This window comes from Homarus americanus, unplaced genomic scaffold, assembly GCF_018991925.1.
Source record: "Homarus americanus isolate GMGI-L3 unplaced genomic scaffold, GMGI_Hamer_2.0 scaffold22250, whole genome shotgun sequence".
NCBI classification, from domain to species: domain Eukaryota; kingdom Metazoa; phylum Arthropoda; class Malacostraca; order Decapoda; family Nephropidae; genus Homarus; species Homarus americanus.
The window spans coordinates 12,564,041-12,578,765 of record NW_024741189.1 but is presented as its reverse complement, the minus strand read 5'-3'; the positions used below and the strand labels follow the sequence as shown (position 1 = coordinate 12,578,765).

The 14,725-nt window shown below is 36.2% G+C and overlaps 1 protein-coding gene across 1 annotated transcript; it reads right to left on the bottom strand.

Moving 5' to 3' along the window:
- Nucleotides 1-3,344: 3,344 nt before the first annotated feature.
- On the bottom strand, nucleotides 3,345-9,314 carry LOC121875709 (succinate dehydrogenase assembly factor 2, mitochondrial-like). The gene is made up of 4 exons (XM_042380348.1): nucleotides 9,113-9,314; nucleotides 6,926-7,041; nucleotides 4,967-5,130; nucleotides 3,345-3,535 (listed from the first exon to the last, which is right to left on the bottom strand). Exons 1-4 carry the CDS (start codon nucleotides 9,185-9,187, stop codon nucleotides 3,426-3,428), a joined length of 465 nt encoding a protein of 154 aa, XP_042236282.1. The 5' UTR covers nucleotides 9,188-9,314; the 3' UTR covers nucleotides 3,345-3,425.
- Nucleotides 9,315-14,725: the final 5,411 nt, after the last annotated feature.

Genomic DNA, 14,725 nt, shown 5'->3' with positions numbered 1-14,725 from the left:
CTGTAATTAAAATTTTCCAAAAGTTATTTGAACAGTAATAATTCAGTTATCAAATTTTGGTCAACAGATCCTTAATCAGCATGTTCAGGAGTACCTATACTGAGATTTTGAACAAAGTCGATGCTATTACTGTTAAACTATTGTACAGTACTATACTTGAGAGACAAGGCTGAGAAACTGCAGATGTTGTTAATGATTCACTGCGAAATTTTTTTTGCATTTTCCCTGGATAATCTATTTACCCTGTTAGTTGTTTGAATATGTTATCAGCAACACACACTACTGGCATTTTTCAGAATTCACAAAGTCGTGTAGGAAGTGAAGCTAAAAAGATATATCGGATTGATTGATTTAAGTTAAACACAATACTGTAATTACCAGTACAGTATACACTTTACATCCAAATACTGTATAGTACTTTAACATGATAATGTACTGAGATCATGGCTCCCCAAAACATGTCTGGGGCAGAGAAGGATTGGATGCTTGCCCTGCTAAAGGAAAAAGTCACTGTGAAAGAAATTTCAAGGAACAGGACGAGGAACGGTAACGATTAAGAGGCTTAAGCGATCGACAAGCAACCTTCCCACCAACGTTATTCTACCAAGGAAATTATCACAAGGAAGACCTCTAAATGCACTGATTCACTACTGAGGCTTGAGATAATGAGAAATCCTAATAAGAGCGCATCACAATTGAAGAAAGCACACCCCATCCTCCTGCAAAACATTTCAGAATTAACAATTCAACACGGCCTTCAGAAGGAACTTCATCTGCTTTCCCGTCAAGCAGCACGAAAACCACTTCTCACAGACCGAATGCACCGTCAGCGGCTTGCCTTTGCAAGAAAATACCACCACTGAGCAAAGAACACTAGAATTCTGTGATGTGGTCCGACAAAAGCACTTTTTTCGTCCTGACTGCAGGCAAACGGATAGGCAGAAGGCCTACCAACACCAGGAGGTATGATCCTTGTTGCACAATTAAAACCGTGCAACATCCTGCAAGTGCGATGGTGTGGGAAGCGCTCAGTGGAAAACTTGGTGATGCTGGCTTCCATTTCCTCCCCCAAAACGCGACAATGAACTCTGATCGTTACAAGACTGTCTTGGAAAAATATATATTGGATTATTATCAACTTCACCAGTACACATTCTTCATACAAGATGGTGCCCCCTGTCACAGGTCAAAAAGTGTGACAACTTGGCTTCAGGAAAGGGCTATTCCACTGTTGGAATGGCCTAGGAACTCACCAGAATTAAAGCCCATCAAAAGTGTATGGCACGAGATGAAACGGAAGCTGTCAACATGGGATACATCAACTGTACCATCGGCTACAGGAGGAAATCAAGCGCTTGTGGGAGATTGAGATGGATGGAGAGTATTTTCAAATATAAGCAGAATCCCTGCCAAAAAGACTTCAACTGGTAATATAAGGGAAATATGACTAAGTACTAAATACTAGTAGAATAAAACATTTTAAGTCTATAAATGTGTTTTATTCATCCTTGAAATAAGTTTCTGTATGAATATCATGTGAAAAATTAAAGGGTATCAATATTTTTTGGCGGTACTTGTAAGTATTGTCGACGTGGACTTATGGTTAGCAGACGTAATAATGTCTCGGCATGCATTAGGCCGAGACACAGACCTACCTGGCAAGTCTGTGAGGCGGAGTATGTCTTGCACTTCTCTTTCTAAAAGATGTGCTATAACAGTCCCATATCTTATATCCTTCAGCATCATTGCCTTGATTGTCCCACTGTCAATGACCTCCTGCCACAAGGAGTCACTGATCACAGTACAGTATGTCACCATTTTCTTGTAACTGATAATTTGGTATGCTGTCCACATTTGGTGATTACTGGGTGAGGATTTCTTGTTGTCCCTTTAAACCCTTGCACACAGGTCCCCCTCTGAACTGAATAAAATCGTCTGGCATTAGCCAAATAAAATATAAAAGTGGTGTTCCCGTAGTGAAGGGGTTACTGGAGGTACACCCTGACCCTGCAAATTCGTGTTTCAGACATCGTTTTTCAGCAAATCTGTGCATTTTTCCGAGTTACCCAATTACCATGTTTATCGCTAGTCTGTGCTCGTTTCAGAAAAAATAAAAAAAAATGCTTTGTAACTGCCAAAAAACATTACAATAATTGTTCTGAAATGTAAAAAAAAAAATATTGTAATCATTATGATAGCTTAATAAATTCAATATTCAAGTCAGAGTATGTAAATAAACATATAAGGACATTTTAGTCACTCCTAGTAAAAACGTTTTCTTTAATACAGAGCAAAAGAATAAAAATTACAATACTGTACTCTACTGTGGCTTAGAAATAAATTATAATATAAAACTGAAAAATAAGAAAAATAAAGAGCATAGGGAGGGGGTGGGTGTGTGTGTGATAATAAATAATAATAATAATAATAATAAGCGGTTTATTAATAGTTGCAGCCGGTGGCTGAAAATTTACAGACTTACATTTGATTTTGACATAATGATATAATATGCAATGAATATATTTACAGGGCTGTACAGTACATAAATCAGGAGTTGTTTATTATTTTAACAATAGATGGGATGGTGCTATTCTTATATCTATCAGTGCGGGCTCTTATAGGCTGAATTTTGTTGTAGTGCCGGACTGCGCGAGGTGGGTGGGGGGCTGCCAGTGGAAAGGAGGCGGCGATGACGAGGGTGGTGCATTAGTTGGCTGCCAAACCTTTCCAGTGCTTGGGGTGTATGTGTGTGTGTGTTTGTAAGGATCTTATTTTAATATTTTATATTTCATAATTCCCCATATTCTTGCACATGATGATCAGCAGATTGGTGTAGTCAGTCTTAGAGAGTTAAATGGAAACCAACCTTAAGCACAAACTATTAACCCCTTCACTCTGGGGATGCTACTTTCAAAAGTATATTTGGCTAATGCCGGACGATTTTATTCAACTGAGAGGAAACCCCGTACACAAGGGGTTAATACACTAATTATAAAGTCTACTGGTCTTTACAACCTGTGTCAGACTTCTGGTTTAGACTAATTACTCCTCTGTCACACAACCCATCCCACTCAACTGAGTTGTGAAAAGTGAACACTGGAAGAAACTACAGTATACTGTACATTAAGTACCTAATACTGTACAGTACAGGCACTTATAAATTGATAAGTATAGGACACTATAAATATAGTGCCCATGAACTGATGAATACTGTACAGGTATATGAAACTGTACATGTAACCCGTGTTTATGCTAATGATTATGACTCGAGAGATTAAAATACATGTAACCTGTACTTACAAACTGATCGGTATAAGAGACTTCCCAGTAGAGCTTACAATTTGATCAGAATGTTTTGTGTTAATCAAAAGTTTTTAATACAAGTTATTTACTTTATACAGCTTGGCAAAAAATTTAACACCTGCTCAGTGGAGGTTAGGTTGAAGGGTTCTGTTCTCTCTGTCTTCATTTTTAACAAAATCTTTGAGCATTGTCATGATTTCATTATCAAATTCTGGAGGAGTTGGCCGCACACCTGTAACGAAAAAAAATTGAGCAGGGAATAAAATTTTCTTACATTTTTACAAAACTTAACTGGTTTTATACAATGACCTATGGCTTATTAAATACTTTTGGACTCAACTTTATGTAGAGAAATAAATTACATAGGATTATCCTAACCAGGTCACAACTAAACTTATAAATCTTTAACTGCACACAAAGTACTTGTACTGAACATACAGTACTGTGCTAATACATTACTGAAGTATAACCTTGGGGATAAAAGAAATTATTAAGACCTGGATTTGAGAATCTTCCACTTTCATCCTAAAACCAATGAGGCATTTCTATGGTAAAATTCCAGGAAGAAATTACTAGAGTATTCATTTTAGCAGTGAATATGTATTAAGTGGATTTGTCATAAAAAGTCATTTACAGTGAGTTCTGCTATAACGTGTGTTTTGACAACGCGAATTGGCTCTAACGCGATTTATGAATAGAGGAACGATATTTGTATCACGCAAACGCTTGTTTGCTGTAACACGATTTTTGCTTACTATTTCTCCAATTTTGTGGTATTAACTGTAAATATGGTAAAGAAGAATATCTCCAAGAAGCGTTCTGGTGATCGCATTCCCGGTGATGATCGCAAAAAAAAAGGCTATAACCCTTGAAGAGAAGCTCGATGTTATCAACCTCAAAATCACCCTTCTCCACCATCAAGTTATATTCATATTTTTTCAAGGCAGTGTTACATTTACTGTATGATTTCATTATTAGATATGAATGTAACATTTATTTCGACTGTGCTAACCTTTGTGTTAGGCTAACTACTAAATTTTTTTCGATTTCAAGTAGTAATCTGCACCTAACCCTATTTTCTCCATAAGCCCTGTTATTTCTATTACACGAATTTCCATAACACGATGTTTTACAAGAACACAACTATCGCGTTATAGCAGACCTGACTGTACAGGTTGGACTTCGCTAATCCGGGACCCGATAGTCTGGCAGCTTTGATGGTTTTGGGATGCATGTAGTGAATACTTAATCTTATTGGGAAAATTAGGATATGTTCCACAACTACTAAAAGTCAACAGTAATGTTATCAAAGTTGTGGAAAAATCATACGTAACTCTCACCAATATACACAGGCTTCCCAGTTCCAAAAAGTTGATTACTATTATTATTATTATTATTATAGGAATAAATTATGAACATTTACAATTCTCAAAACACAATGCAATGACAGGCTTTATTTTAACATAGTAGTATTAAAAAAAAGGGGACACAGATGTTACCAACACTATAAGGAGACATCTTTCGATATTTCAATTTATCTCACATTTCATTTCTTTACAATTCAAACTTTAGATTTTTATTTGTTTATTTTATTTATTTATTTATGTATTATTATTTTTTTTTTGGGGGGGCTTAATACAGTTAAAACTAATATAAGACTAACCTGTTGCCCAGTAGAATATCTCCCAATCATTTGATGGCAGGTTAATCAAGCGGTCATACAAAGACAGCTGCTTCTCATTCATAGCATCAAGGTATTTATGAGCAAAGGTACCAAGAATTAAGCCATTTTCCAACATGCCACGCTTCCTGGACTGATACTGCAGCCTGTAAAGCAACAAATATAAATTAGGGAATATTTGCAGTTTAAATCTGTAACTGAAACTTATGATATTGTTTGAAGATATGAAGAACTAACATAAAAAAATAGAGTACAGAACAGTATTTCAACATGAAATCCATCTCAAACCTCAACTTTATGAACTACTGTATAGTACAAAATGCATCATCAGCATATTTCTACTGTTTATAATTCAAAATTACCGATATCAAAACTAAAAAAATAAAATAAAAAATAAAATAAAAATGGTAAATGTGTTAAAATATATGAGGGATTGATCCTGAAACCCCATTCTATAACCAACTGTAAATAGAATGACTTATGAATATTCCCAATGCTGTAAATGCTAGAGGTTTACAATACCGGTGAAGTCCTAACCTAAAGCAAGTGGGGATACTCTGAATATTAGCCACCTCTCTCTCCCTGCAGTAACTCTCGCTCCAAGGGCTCATATGACCCTGAACCCCATATCAGAGGTACAGTACCATGTGTTATTCAGCTTTGCGTGATATATAACCCATTACACTTGCCGTTTTGTCCCTTGTTTATTTCTTATTTCCTATAAAAGTTTACAGTACTGTATACATTATTTACATCATGTATAACTATAATGGGATAAAATGCTGATATATGAGCCTTTTTGCAATTGTTCTTGTTTCCTTTCTAGAATAATTTGCTTGTGAAATAAAATTAGAAAAATGTACTGTGAGCAACCCCAAGTACAATACCATTTTCGAGAAACAACTTCCCTTCAATTCTTGGCGTGTAAATGTTTACTCGCACACTTAAAAACACATTACTAATCACATTATCAGTCACTTCAACATACCACCACCATAACCACCCCCATATCATCCCAATACAGTACTCACCCCTTTAACCCTAACAATAATCATCATACACCCCCCCCCCCCATCTGTGTGGGTAGGCTCAGAGTGCCTGTGAGCTATGATTGGGCACTACCGTCGTTGAGTGGCTGATGTATCTCGCAGCCTATCTCCTCAAACTCTTGCATTATTTCTGCTGCCATTGTACAAGCTTGTTCGCTCACTCACTGCTGTTTTCGGTTTGGTAATGATAAAGATGGATTTAAAACTGGCTGCAAAATCAGAATAGCTAAATTTAATTTGTGAATTTGTGATCCATAAAAAAGGTATCAGAATTTTAAAAGCCTAGTTTAGTTTTTGGTTAAGAAAATTAAGTTTGCCAGCAGCCAGTGCTGCAGTGCCTGTCTCAAAGTTGGCATATTTGCAAATATGATAAGGGAAAGAGCTGTTTATGTACATGTTACTGTATCTTTTTATATACTGTACAGTATTTTGCAGGATATGGATTTGATGGGTGGGAGGGAAACACAAGGTTAAGCTAACTTTATGATATTTTGTGTTTATTAAAGCAGTTTTGGAATAGTTTATACATATTTTTTGGCCTCAGTAACCTGACTAATTATTAACATTTATATCAATTAAACTACAAATTGCAGTTTCTTCTGGTACTTAACCAACAAATTATCTTGACTCCACTGTACTGATAATTTAACAATCTTACACACCTAAAATTGTTACAATTGGGTTTATATAGAGAAAAAATGGCTCCTTAAGCCTAGAATTGCACATATTCACCACAAGGATTGTAATTTACCCTGTAACTGCCATTGTTTTCAATTTGAACCTGGTAGAGCTCTTTTGTAATTTTATCACGTAAAAACCTTCATATAATTTAATTACTGTATATACAGTACATGAAAAATTTTGCACTTAAAAGTCACATAAAACCACCTACCTGGCCTTCTTCATGTGAATAGGTTCTCCAACCTTCTCTTCATAGGGAGGAATAGTGGGCTCCACAATGTGAGGTGGAGCAGCATGCATGTCTCCATCACTGTAAAATCGGTAAACCTGAAAAAGAGAAGACCATACCACTTTGTTTTATCTAAATTGTTAAATCTCTAATAGGTGGTCTTGTGTAGGCTATATGGTCTTAGTTCTCAAAGAAAGGCCAGGCACATCCTGCTGAATGACAAATTAATGAACAAGAATTCGGTTAAACATTACAACGGCTGGCTAGTCTTATACAGTAGCCCTAAAATGACTGTCAGTCTTTGACCATCGTTTAGAAAAAATAAATTCAGTACACTGTACTCACCGAAAAGTTTATGTTCAGATACATTTAATAAGATAATCAATTTGAAAACTAACATTTTACTAGCTACATGTAAACACTTATACACTATTATTTACTGCATCATATTTTGGATTTTAACATTTTTTTTTTTTTGCTGTTCACCTAACAAAATCATAAAATAAATATGTGTTCTGAAAACAATTATGAGGTTAAAAAAAAGAAAGAAAAAATACATGCTTCTCGCATTTATTGTAGCAAGAGTTGTGCATTTTTTGGAACAATTTGCCAGTGTTGTGACAGCACCAAGAGTGGGCTTATTTAAGACCAGTTTTGACTAACAGTGATACAGGTACAGATACAGTGTACTGTATATATTCTGGAGCCAGTTCATGCCCAGCACTTGCCAACAGTCTATAACAGAGACGGGACCGACCGCTTCAACACTACAGTACTTGTTCAAAATAGCAGGAGATCGATATGGCACCTAGCAAATACAAGTACAAAATATATATATAGAGTTTGCACCAATGACTCTGTTGCGAGGGCCAGTGCCATTTTGAAAGGCAAAAATTACTTTACCCCTTAAAACAGTGTTGGTTGATGCAATTGAAATTGGTGTGCTCTAGCAAGCATTGGCAACTGTTTGACATGGTGGGATACTGCAAGAATTTTTCCAGTAGCCATTTGGCTAGCATGAGATGAGGTTGGATGTTGTCCTCCCTGACATTTTTCTGAAATTTTCCCGTCTTTATTTTTACGTTGAGAAATGATTGACAATCTCATCGGGTGTGTTTATTACAACTTACTGTATATTGGATTGAATTTGTCTTTTACTAGAGATGTTGTTTAGATGATGGAAAATAAGAAAACCGAAAAAAAAATACACAGGTTAGGAAGTTAGGTGAGGTTAGGTCAGGTTCTACTGGGTTCTAGGATAATGTCTGAATACAACATACTACCAGTTGTTCGATTTCATTCATTTTGTCCACATATGTTCTTTGGGTGATAGTACAGTATTTTATAAGAATATGACATCTACTACAACTTAATAGAACCTGACCTAACCAACCAAAGAAACCTACCTAACCTTACCTAATTCCCTGGCCCGGGGGCATCCCATGCCATATTAAACAGAAAGTACTGTTCTTATTTTGATGTCTGGTACTAATGAATTCAACTTTGTTAAAGCATCATAGTGTAATTTGTTGTTTTTTGTGGACATGGGGGTATGCTTGGACCAAGTGGGTCAGTTGTAAACAGAGGACACACAGTGACCACATATTTTTTGGAGAAGTATTTACGGCAAATAATTAATTTCTTCACTTGCAAAGCACATACATTTTTTAGTGTTATATGATCAGTTTTCACAGTGTTTTACCCCACAATTTCCCTCATCCTTCATGCCCTGCCCACTACAGGTGATTCATGATTGTAGATAGAGAAAAAAAATAAAATGAAATAAAATACAAATAAAAAGAGGTTGGGCTAATATGGAGGACTTCACAACCACTACTCCCATCTCAGTAAAAGTAAGGTCGCCCACAACAGGTGACGAAACGAGCAGACCCCAAATGAGCATACCCCTTTGTATTCACTTGGCCATGATTTTTGTCGGAAAACGCCCCAATCCAAAACCCAGGTTCCCAACAGAATCCCCAATCTTGTTGGTGGTAGAAGGGGGCGATAACTACAACACAGGCAATCTCCGGCGGAAATCAAGGTCAGAACCAACCAAAACACAAAAATACACTAGAAAAACATAATTTGGGCTTTCTAAAAGAGTTGTGTGAACTACTATAAATTTACCAAACTAACTTCTAAGAAAGAAAGAAATTATTAACTTACTGTAACATGTCGTGGTAAGGTTCTGTGAATAAATCCACCGAGATTACGAACTGCGTGAACTGCTCTGGTGGCCATGTTTTCGTCAGCTGGAGTTATGAGTGTCGTTGGTGTATAACCCGGTCACCCAGACCAAAGCGTTGGCAGCCTGCCAGTGACAAGGAACAGTGGCCAAATTGTTTGATTGAAAGACAACAACATACATACATTGTTTATCATTCTTGATTATTTTTTTTTATTTCTTAATGGTTCTTATTATTATTATTATTATTATTATTATTATTATTACTGCAGTGTTATTATTATTATTATTGTCATTGATATTTTATTACTTTTATATTTGTATTTTTATTATAAATATTATTCATCTGAATTGTTATTATTGCATTTTCACCTCCCAGGGACCCAGGCCCCGTGTGGGTGAGGGTCAGTGACCTGTGCCCGGTTGGGCTTGAGGGGTAAAGTGGTAATTGTTTGGATTCACACTCAGGATGGGATGGAGAAAGGAAACTCACGATGTGCTCTCTGTATACATGTTGTATTGGATGTACAATGCAGCTTGGTGCTGGGAAGGCAGCATGGTTACAAGCGTGATGTAGAGAGAGCTGGTTGGTGAGGATGCTCAGAGGAGGACAGCTTGTGGGTCGCCCGCGGGAGCGAGGACCGCCAGGCAGGCGGAGGAGGAGGAGGTGTTGCTTGCTACAGCTGTAGCTAGAAAAGAGAGTGGTCACCACGAGGTCAGGTCTTAAATAGCGGAGGTAGGCGTGGCTTAGTAGTTGACCTCCGTCATGTAAGGCGGCGCTGGTTGACCCAGACCACGAGGCATACACTGGGGAATTCGCGGGGTCGGCTACTCAGCGACAAACAGCGTTTGTAGGGGAGGAATCCACTTTAGGCTAATCCCCGTAAAAAAATTGCCTTGAAAAACTTGAAGATATATATATATATATATATATATATATATATATATATATATATATATATATATATATATATATATATATATATATATATATATATATATATATATATATATATATATATATATATATATATATATATATATATATCATTTTTTAGTCCATATAACACACGGACTTTGAACACATAATCAACGACCTCACCAGCCAGGACTCGAACCCTCGACCTACTGCATGGGACTAGGGAACGTTACTGACTAAGCCACAAGGACACTAAAAGCAGTTCTAGACTATGTTATATTTCACACAAAGCCTGTTCATCGAGTTGATGGCGCTGTGAACCTCATTGGGAACTGCCCAAGTCGCGTATTTTAGTTATTTCATTCAAAATATAAAATAAGTCTGTTGCAATATGATTGGTGAATAACAGTATGCCTCATGTACCTTTATAAAAAATCTTAATTTGTGGTGTTATTTTGTTTCACACAAGAATTGTAAAGATACTTTTTTTTGCCGAGTGTATCTGTACACATGAATAAAATACATTGTACAGTACAGTATTATGTGGCTCTTTACTGTATTTTTCCTTCACTACAATGCCCTGCAGTCATTATTATGATTAAGCATGCATTCCTTATATTTTGTGGAATATACACAAAAATATACAGTATATAGTATATACAATTCATACAATCATTTATATTATTACTCACATAACATCAATATTGTGTGGCTAATATATCAGTGTATTGTCCTAGTATCTACCTGGCTAGAAGCCTCTATACTATGAAACATTGGAATATGATATTGATAACATGACCACGTTCTTCAAATACCAGAAACTTTCAAAACTGCAGAGAATACCATCAAACAGTAAACCCTCAAAACCCCCTTGATCCCTAGTTTAATATTCAATATGACATTTGGAAGTAAATATTTATAAGGGGTGCAGAGGGGATAAGAATCAGTTCTAGCGTTGCTCCCCAATTTCTCATGGTAGACTTATTTAGCCTTTCAGTAAATTCCTGTACAGTACCGGTATATTCAATATTAATTCTTTGCATTGTTCTAGCTTTATGCAAACTATTAATTATACCAGTAGTTAGGAAGAGACTTTTTCAAGAAATCTTCTTGTGTAAATTTTTTTAAATAACTTAAATGACACACATGATATTTGAACCTATGCTGTACACCCACCACCTTCCTCTTATATCTAAAAAGAGTGTAACTACTGAAGGCCACAAGGAACTGGTAGGCACATTAAGCAAAATAAGGTTTATTTTTTATACATACATTATCACAATATGCCATGCAAATTTTTATACAACTGAATTATATGCTCAAATATTGAATATATTTCCTGAGCTATACTCTAGACATTTTAGGCAAGGACTCTTAAATACAAGTACAAGTACTTTATCCACTAAATGAAAAAATACTTTCATAGTACTGCACTTCAAGCATGAGGTAAAAGGCTTTCTTGGATACATTTAATGAAGTACTGTACTGTATTTTATAAAGTTAGCAAATTTGATTTTTCAAGCCACAGTTGAACAAAAAGTACATACATGGACGAAGACTGCATAATTATTTATATATGAGTAAGTCTGAGTATTCCCTTCTTTTGAGAAGGGAGGGCAGGGATAGACCATATACAGTATAAGGTCCACCACCGATTTTCCGGCACCCTTGGTTCCAAAGCCTTGCCGGATTATCTGTTTTGCCGGACCAACTGAGGTCAGGTAATAATAATTCAACAATATACCTCTGACCCACTAATTATACACCTCCTGTGTCTCTAAAGCACCATGGACTGATAGAAACATAAATTAAACAAATATTAAATGTAAATTGAATGTGAAAAAACAACATAATTTTGAGCAACATTACTGTACCCACTTTGTACTCAAATGTACTACACTAGACTAAAAATTTTATCTCTTGTACAAACTATGTGATATTTATACTCAAATTAAACACTATCTTACAAGGATTCCAGCAGTGTAATTTATATTCTGCTAAGTCTAGTCAGCTACATTTTAAAAGAAAAAACCTTTAAGCCTAAAACTACCTTCACCATGGCTGGAAGAGAAATTAAATGCCCTCTCATATTTTTGTCCGGACTAAAGGAGGTGCCGGACCATCAGTTCCTGGATAATCTGTGGTGTACCTGTATAAGATAAAATAATCCCTTTGGTAGTACATGTATTGCCGACATTGTGGAGGGGTATGGATATATACTGCACAGTACTGTAGAGGATAAGTAAATATTCCGTGGTCAGGTGTAAAGTCCTTGGCTTGCAACCTTGAATGAGAGAGAGAGGTATGCAAGAATTTACAAAGATATTTGTCAAGAATGTGACGGATCAAATCCAATACCTGTTCATCCAAAATTGCTATTGTTACAGATGCTAAAAAAATGCATAGGATGTTGGAAGGACCAACTGAAAATTTATATCTGGAATGGGTATAGGAAAAGAGCAGAATATGCCAAACAAGTGGCTTACAAGCTAGATAGACACAATCTGGATTTTGCAGGACTGTAGGCGAGATGGTTAAATGAAGGAGAAATTGACACTGAGAAATATACTAAGCACTGTATATAGTAGCAGGAAAGATAGGAGGCAGAGCAATGGGTTGGCCATAATGTATAATAATAATTGTCTTACCTTAAGCCCCGGGTTAGGGTGCTAGTGACAGTCCCCCCCTCCCCCCTGCGGGGGTAACTTGAAAAAAATAAACTTTTCCAAAAATCATTTTTTACCTTTTAAAATGATAAAAAATAAGTAAGAAAAACTATATAGACCCTCTAGAAACTTCTCTGGTCATGCACAGGAAGGGAGGGAGGGGGGATAAGGAGACAGTGTTGGTTTGACAGCTGACCCTCGTGGTCCCTACACACTCGGCACCTATTTTTAGCTCGCCTTTGTGTTCGAGGTGGCCAATAATGTATATATTTACTGATCTTAAGACTTATTTGCTATAAATAATTAATTTAGAAAATTTATTTGCGTAATTTATCATAAAAAAGTGATTGGCAACAATCACCAGTCGGTCGCCAGTCTGCCTGGCTGTCTTTGTGTTTGGTAGAGCAAGTAATGCATAAAATAATAATAATTCCACAAATAAATACATTTATAACATAATCATAGCATTGCTTTACGGTAATACTACCATACAATACAACTACACTACTTTTAGCAATATTACTTTGATACAACATGATAAAATAGACAAACAATGAAAATGAAACAAACAAAAGTAGGTAATTATGTTCAGGAAGCTGCACTGTGGCTGAGTGTGACAGGCAAAGAGTCACACTAGAACCTGATAACCCGCGCTGGGCATTTAAACTGGCGGAAATAGGCGAGCGTTCTGGAACGTCACCCGGGGCACACTGGTCGGACCCGGGACCTTAGGGTTAATGATTAGTTTTCATGAAAAATCATATCATATCACATTAAAAGGACTTGGTTAAGTCACTGATGACTTATACAATCAGAGTTCTAAAGGAGCTTTCTACTTGCATACTAAATTATAGGACAGAGAGTCATGAGTAGAACAGGAGAGCATTTCTCAGTCTGAATTATTATAGGAACTTGGCAGGAACTATATTTGGTACTTATCCAATACAATTACCATAAAGAAAAACTATATTACTGTATACTTCATTAATTAATGTTTCCTTTCATTAACAATTAAACTAAAATGCAGGTAATCTAAGAGCTTAAAAATGCACGGCTTAAGTCACACTATAGTTATTAAATATCTGCAGAAATAAATAAAGTACCTACCAACCCAATGAAAGTTAATCATATGCACTGTTGAATCTAGAGGCTCATGGAAAGACTCGCATATGGACAAATTTTATAGGTCAGTGACTCAAATTCAAACTTAATCTTGGTACAGTATTCACAAGGAAATATTCATGGCAAATATGAACCTTCTAACCCAAATGCTTCTTCCTGTAAAGATCAAAAACTCCTGAAAGGCTCACTGATAAGACAAGACCTGGACACTGCAGTACTGTGCGGTGAAGAGGAAACCTATTAGGCTGTTTTGGAGTATGATATGATCATGTTGTACTGCATCAAAAAAAAATCTCTACAGGGTTCCTATTTGCATTCAACAGTACTGTACCTCATTGTTTTGGGAATAGTACAGATAAAGTACAGTACTAAATAATAAATGCAAGTGTTGTTAAAGCACCGAGTTGTTTCAGTGATGACATTCTTTACATGGATCAAATATCACACAATGTCATCAAAGCTATGAGAACATTTCACCTTTTTGGTCTCCATACAAACTAATTTTTCCCGGTTAACTGTTAATAATCTCTAACGACCACCTGTATCATGAAGAGCACAGCTACCGTACATAACCTTGAGGTCCAGCCAGTTTCCAGTGTACTGTACAGGTATGATACAAACAGTGATGAAGACAATCCCAAGCCCCCCAAAGAGGCAACATGGGAAATTTAAGTTGTTACAGTCCACAAATAATGGTGACTATAGATGAATAAACTGTTCTGCATATAAACAATACATTTGTTTTACTTTAATGCAGATGATCTTAGCTGATATCCTACTCCTTACCAACCTGTCCACAAGGTTAACAGTTGCCCAAACAAAACCTGGATTGAACTTTTGGGATAGTGTTTATTCAACAAAACCCAATAAGTTTCACTGCATGTTTT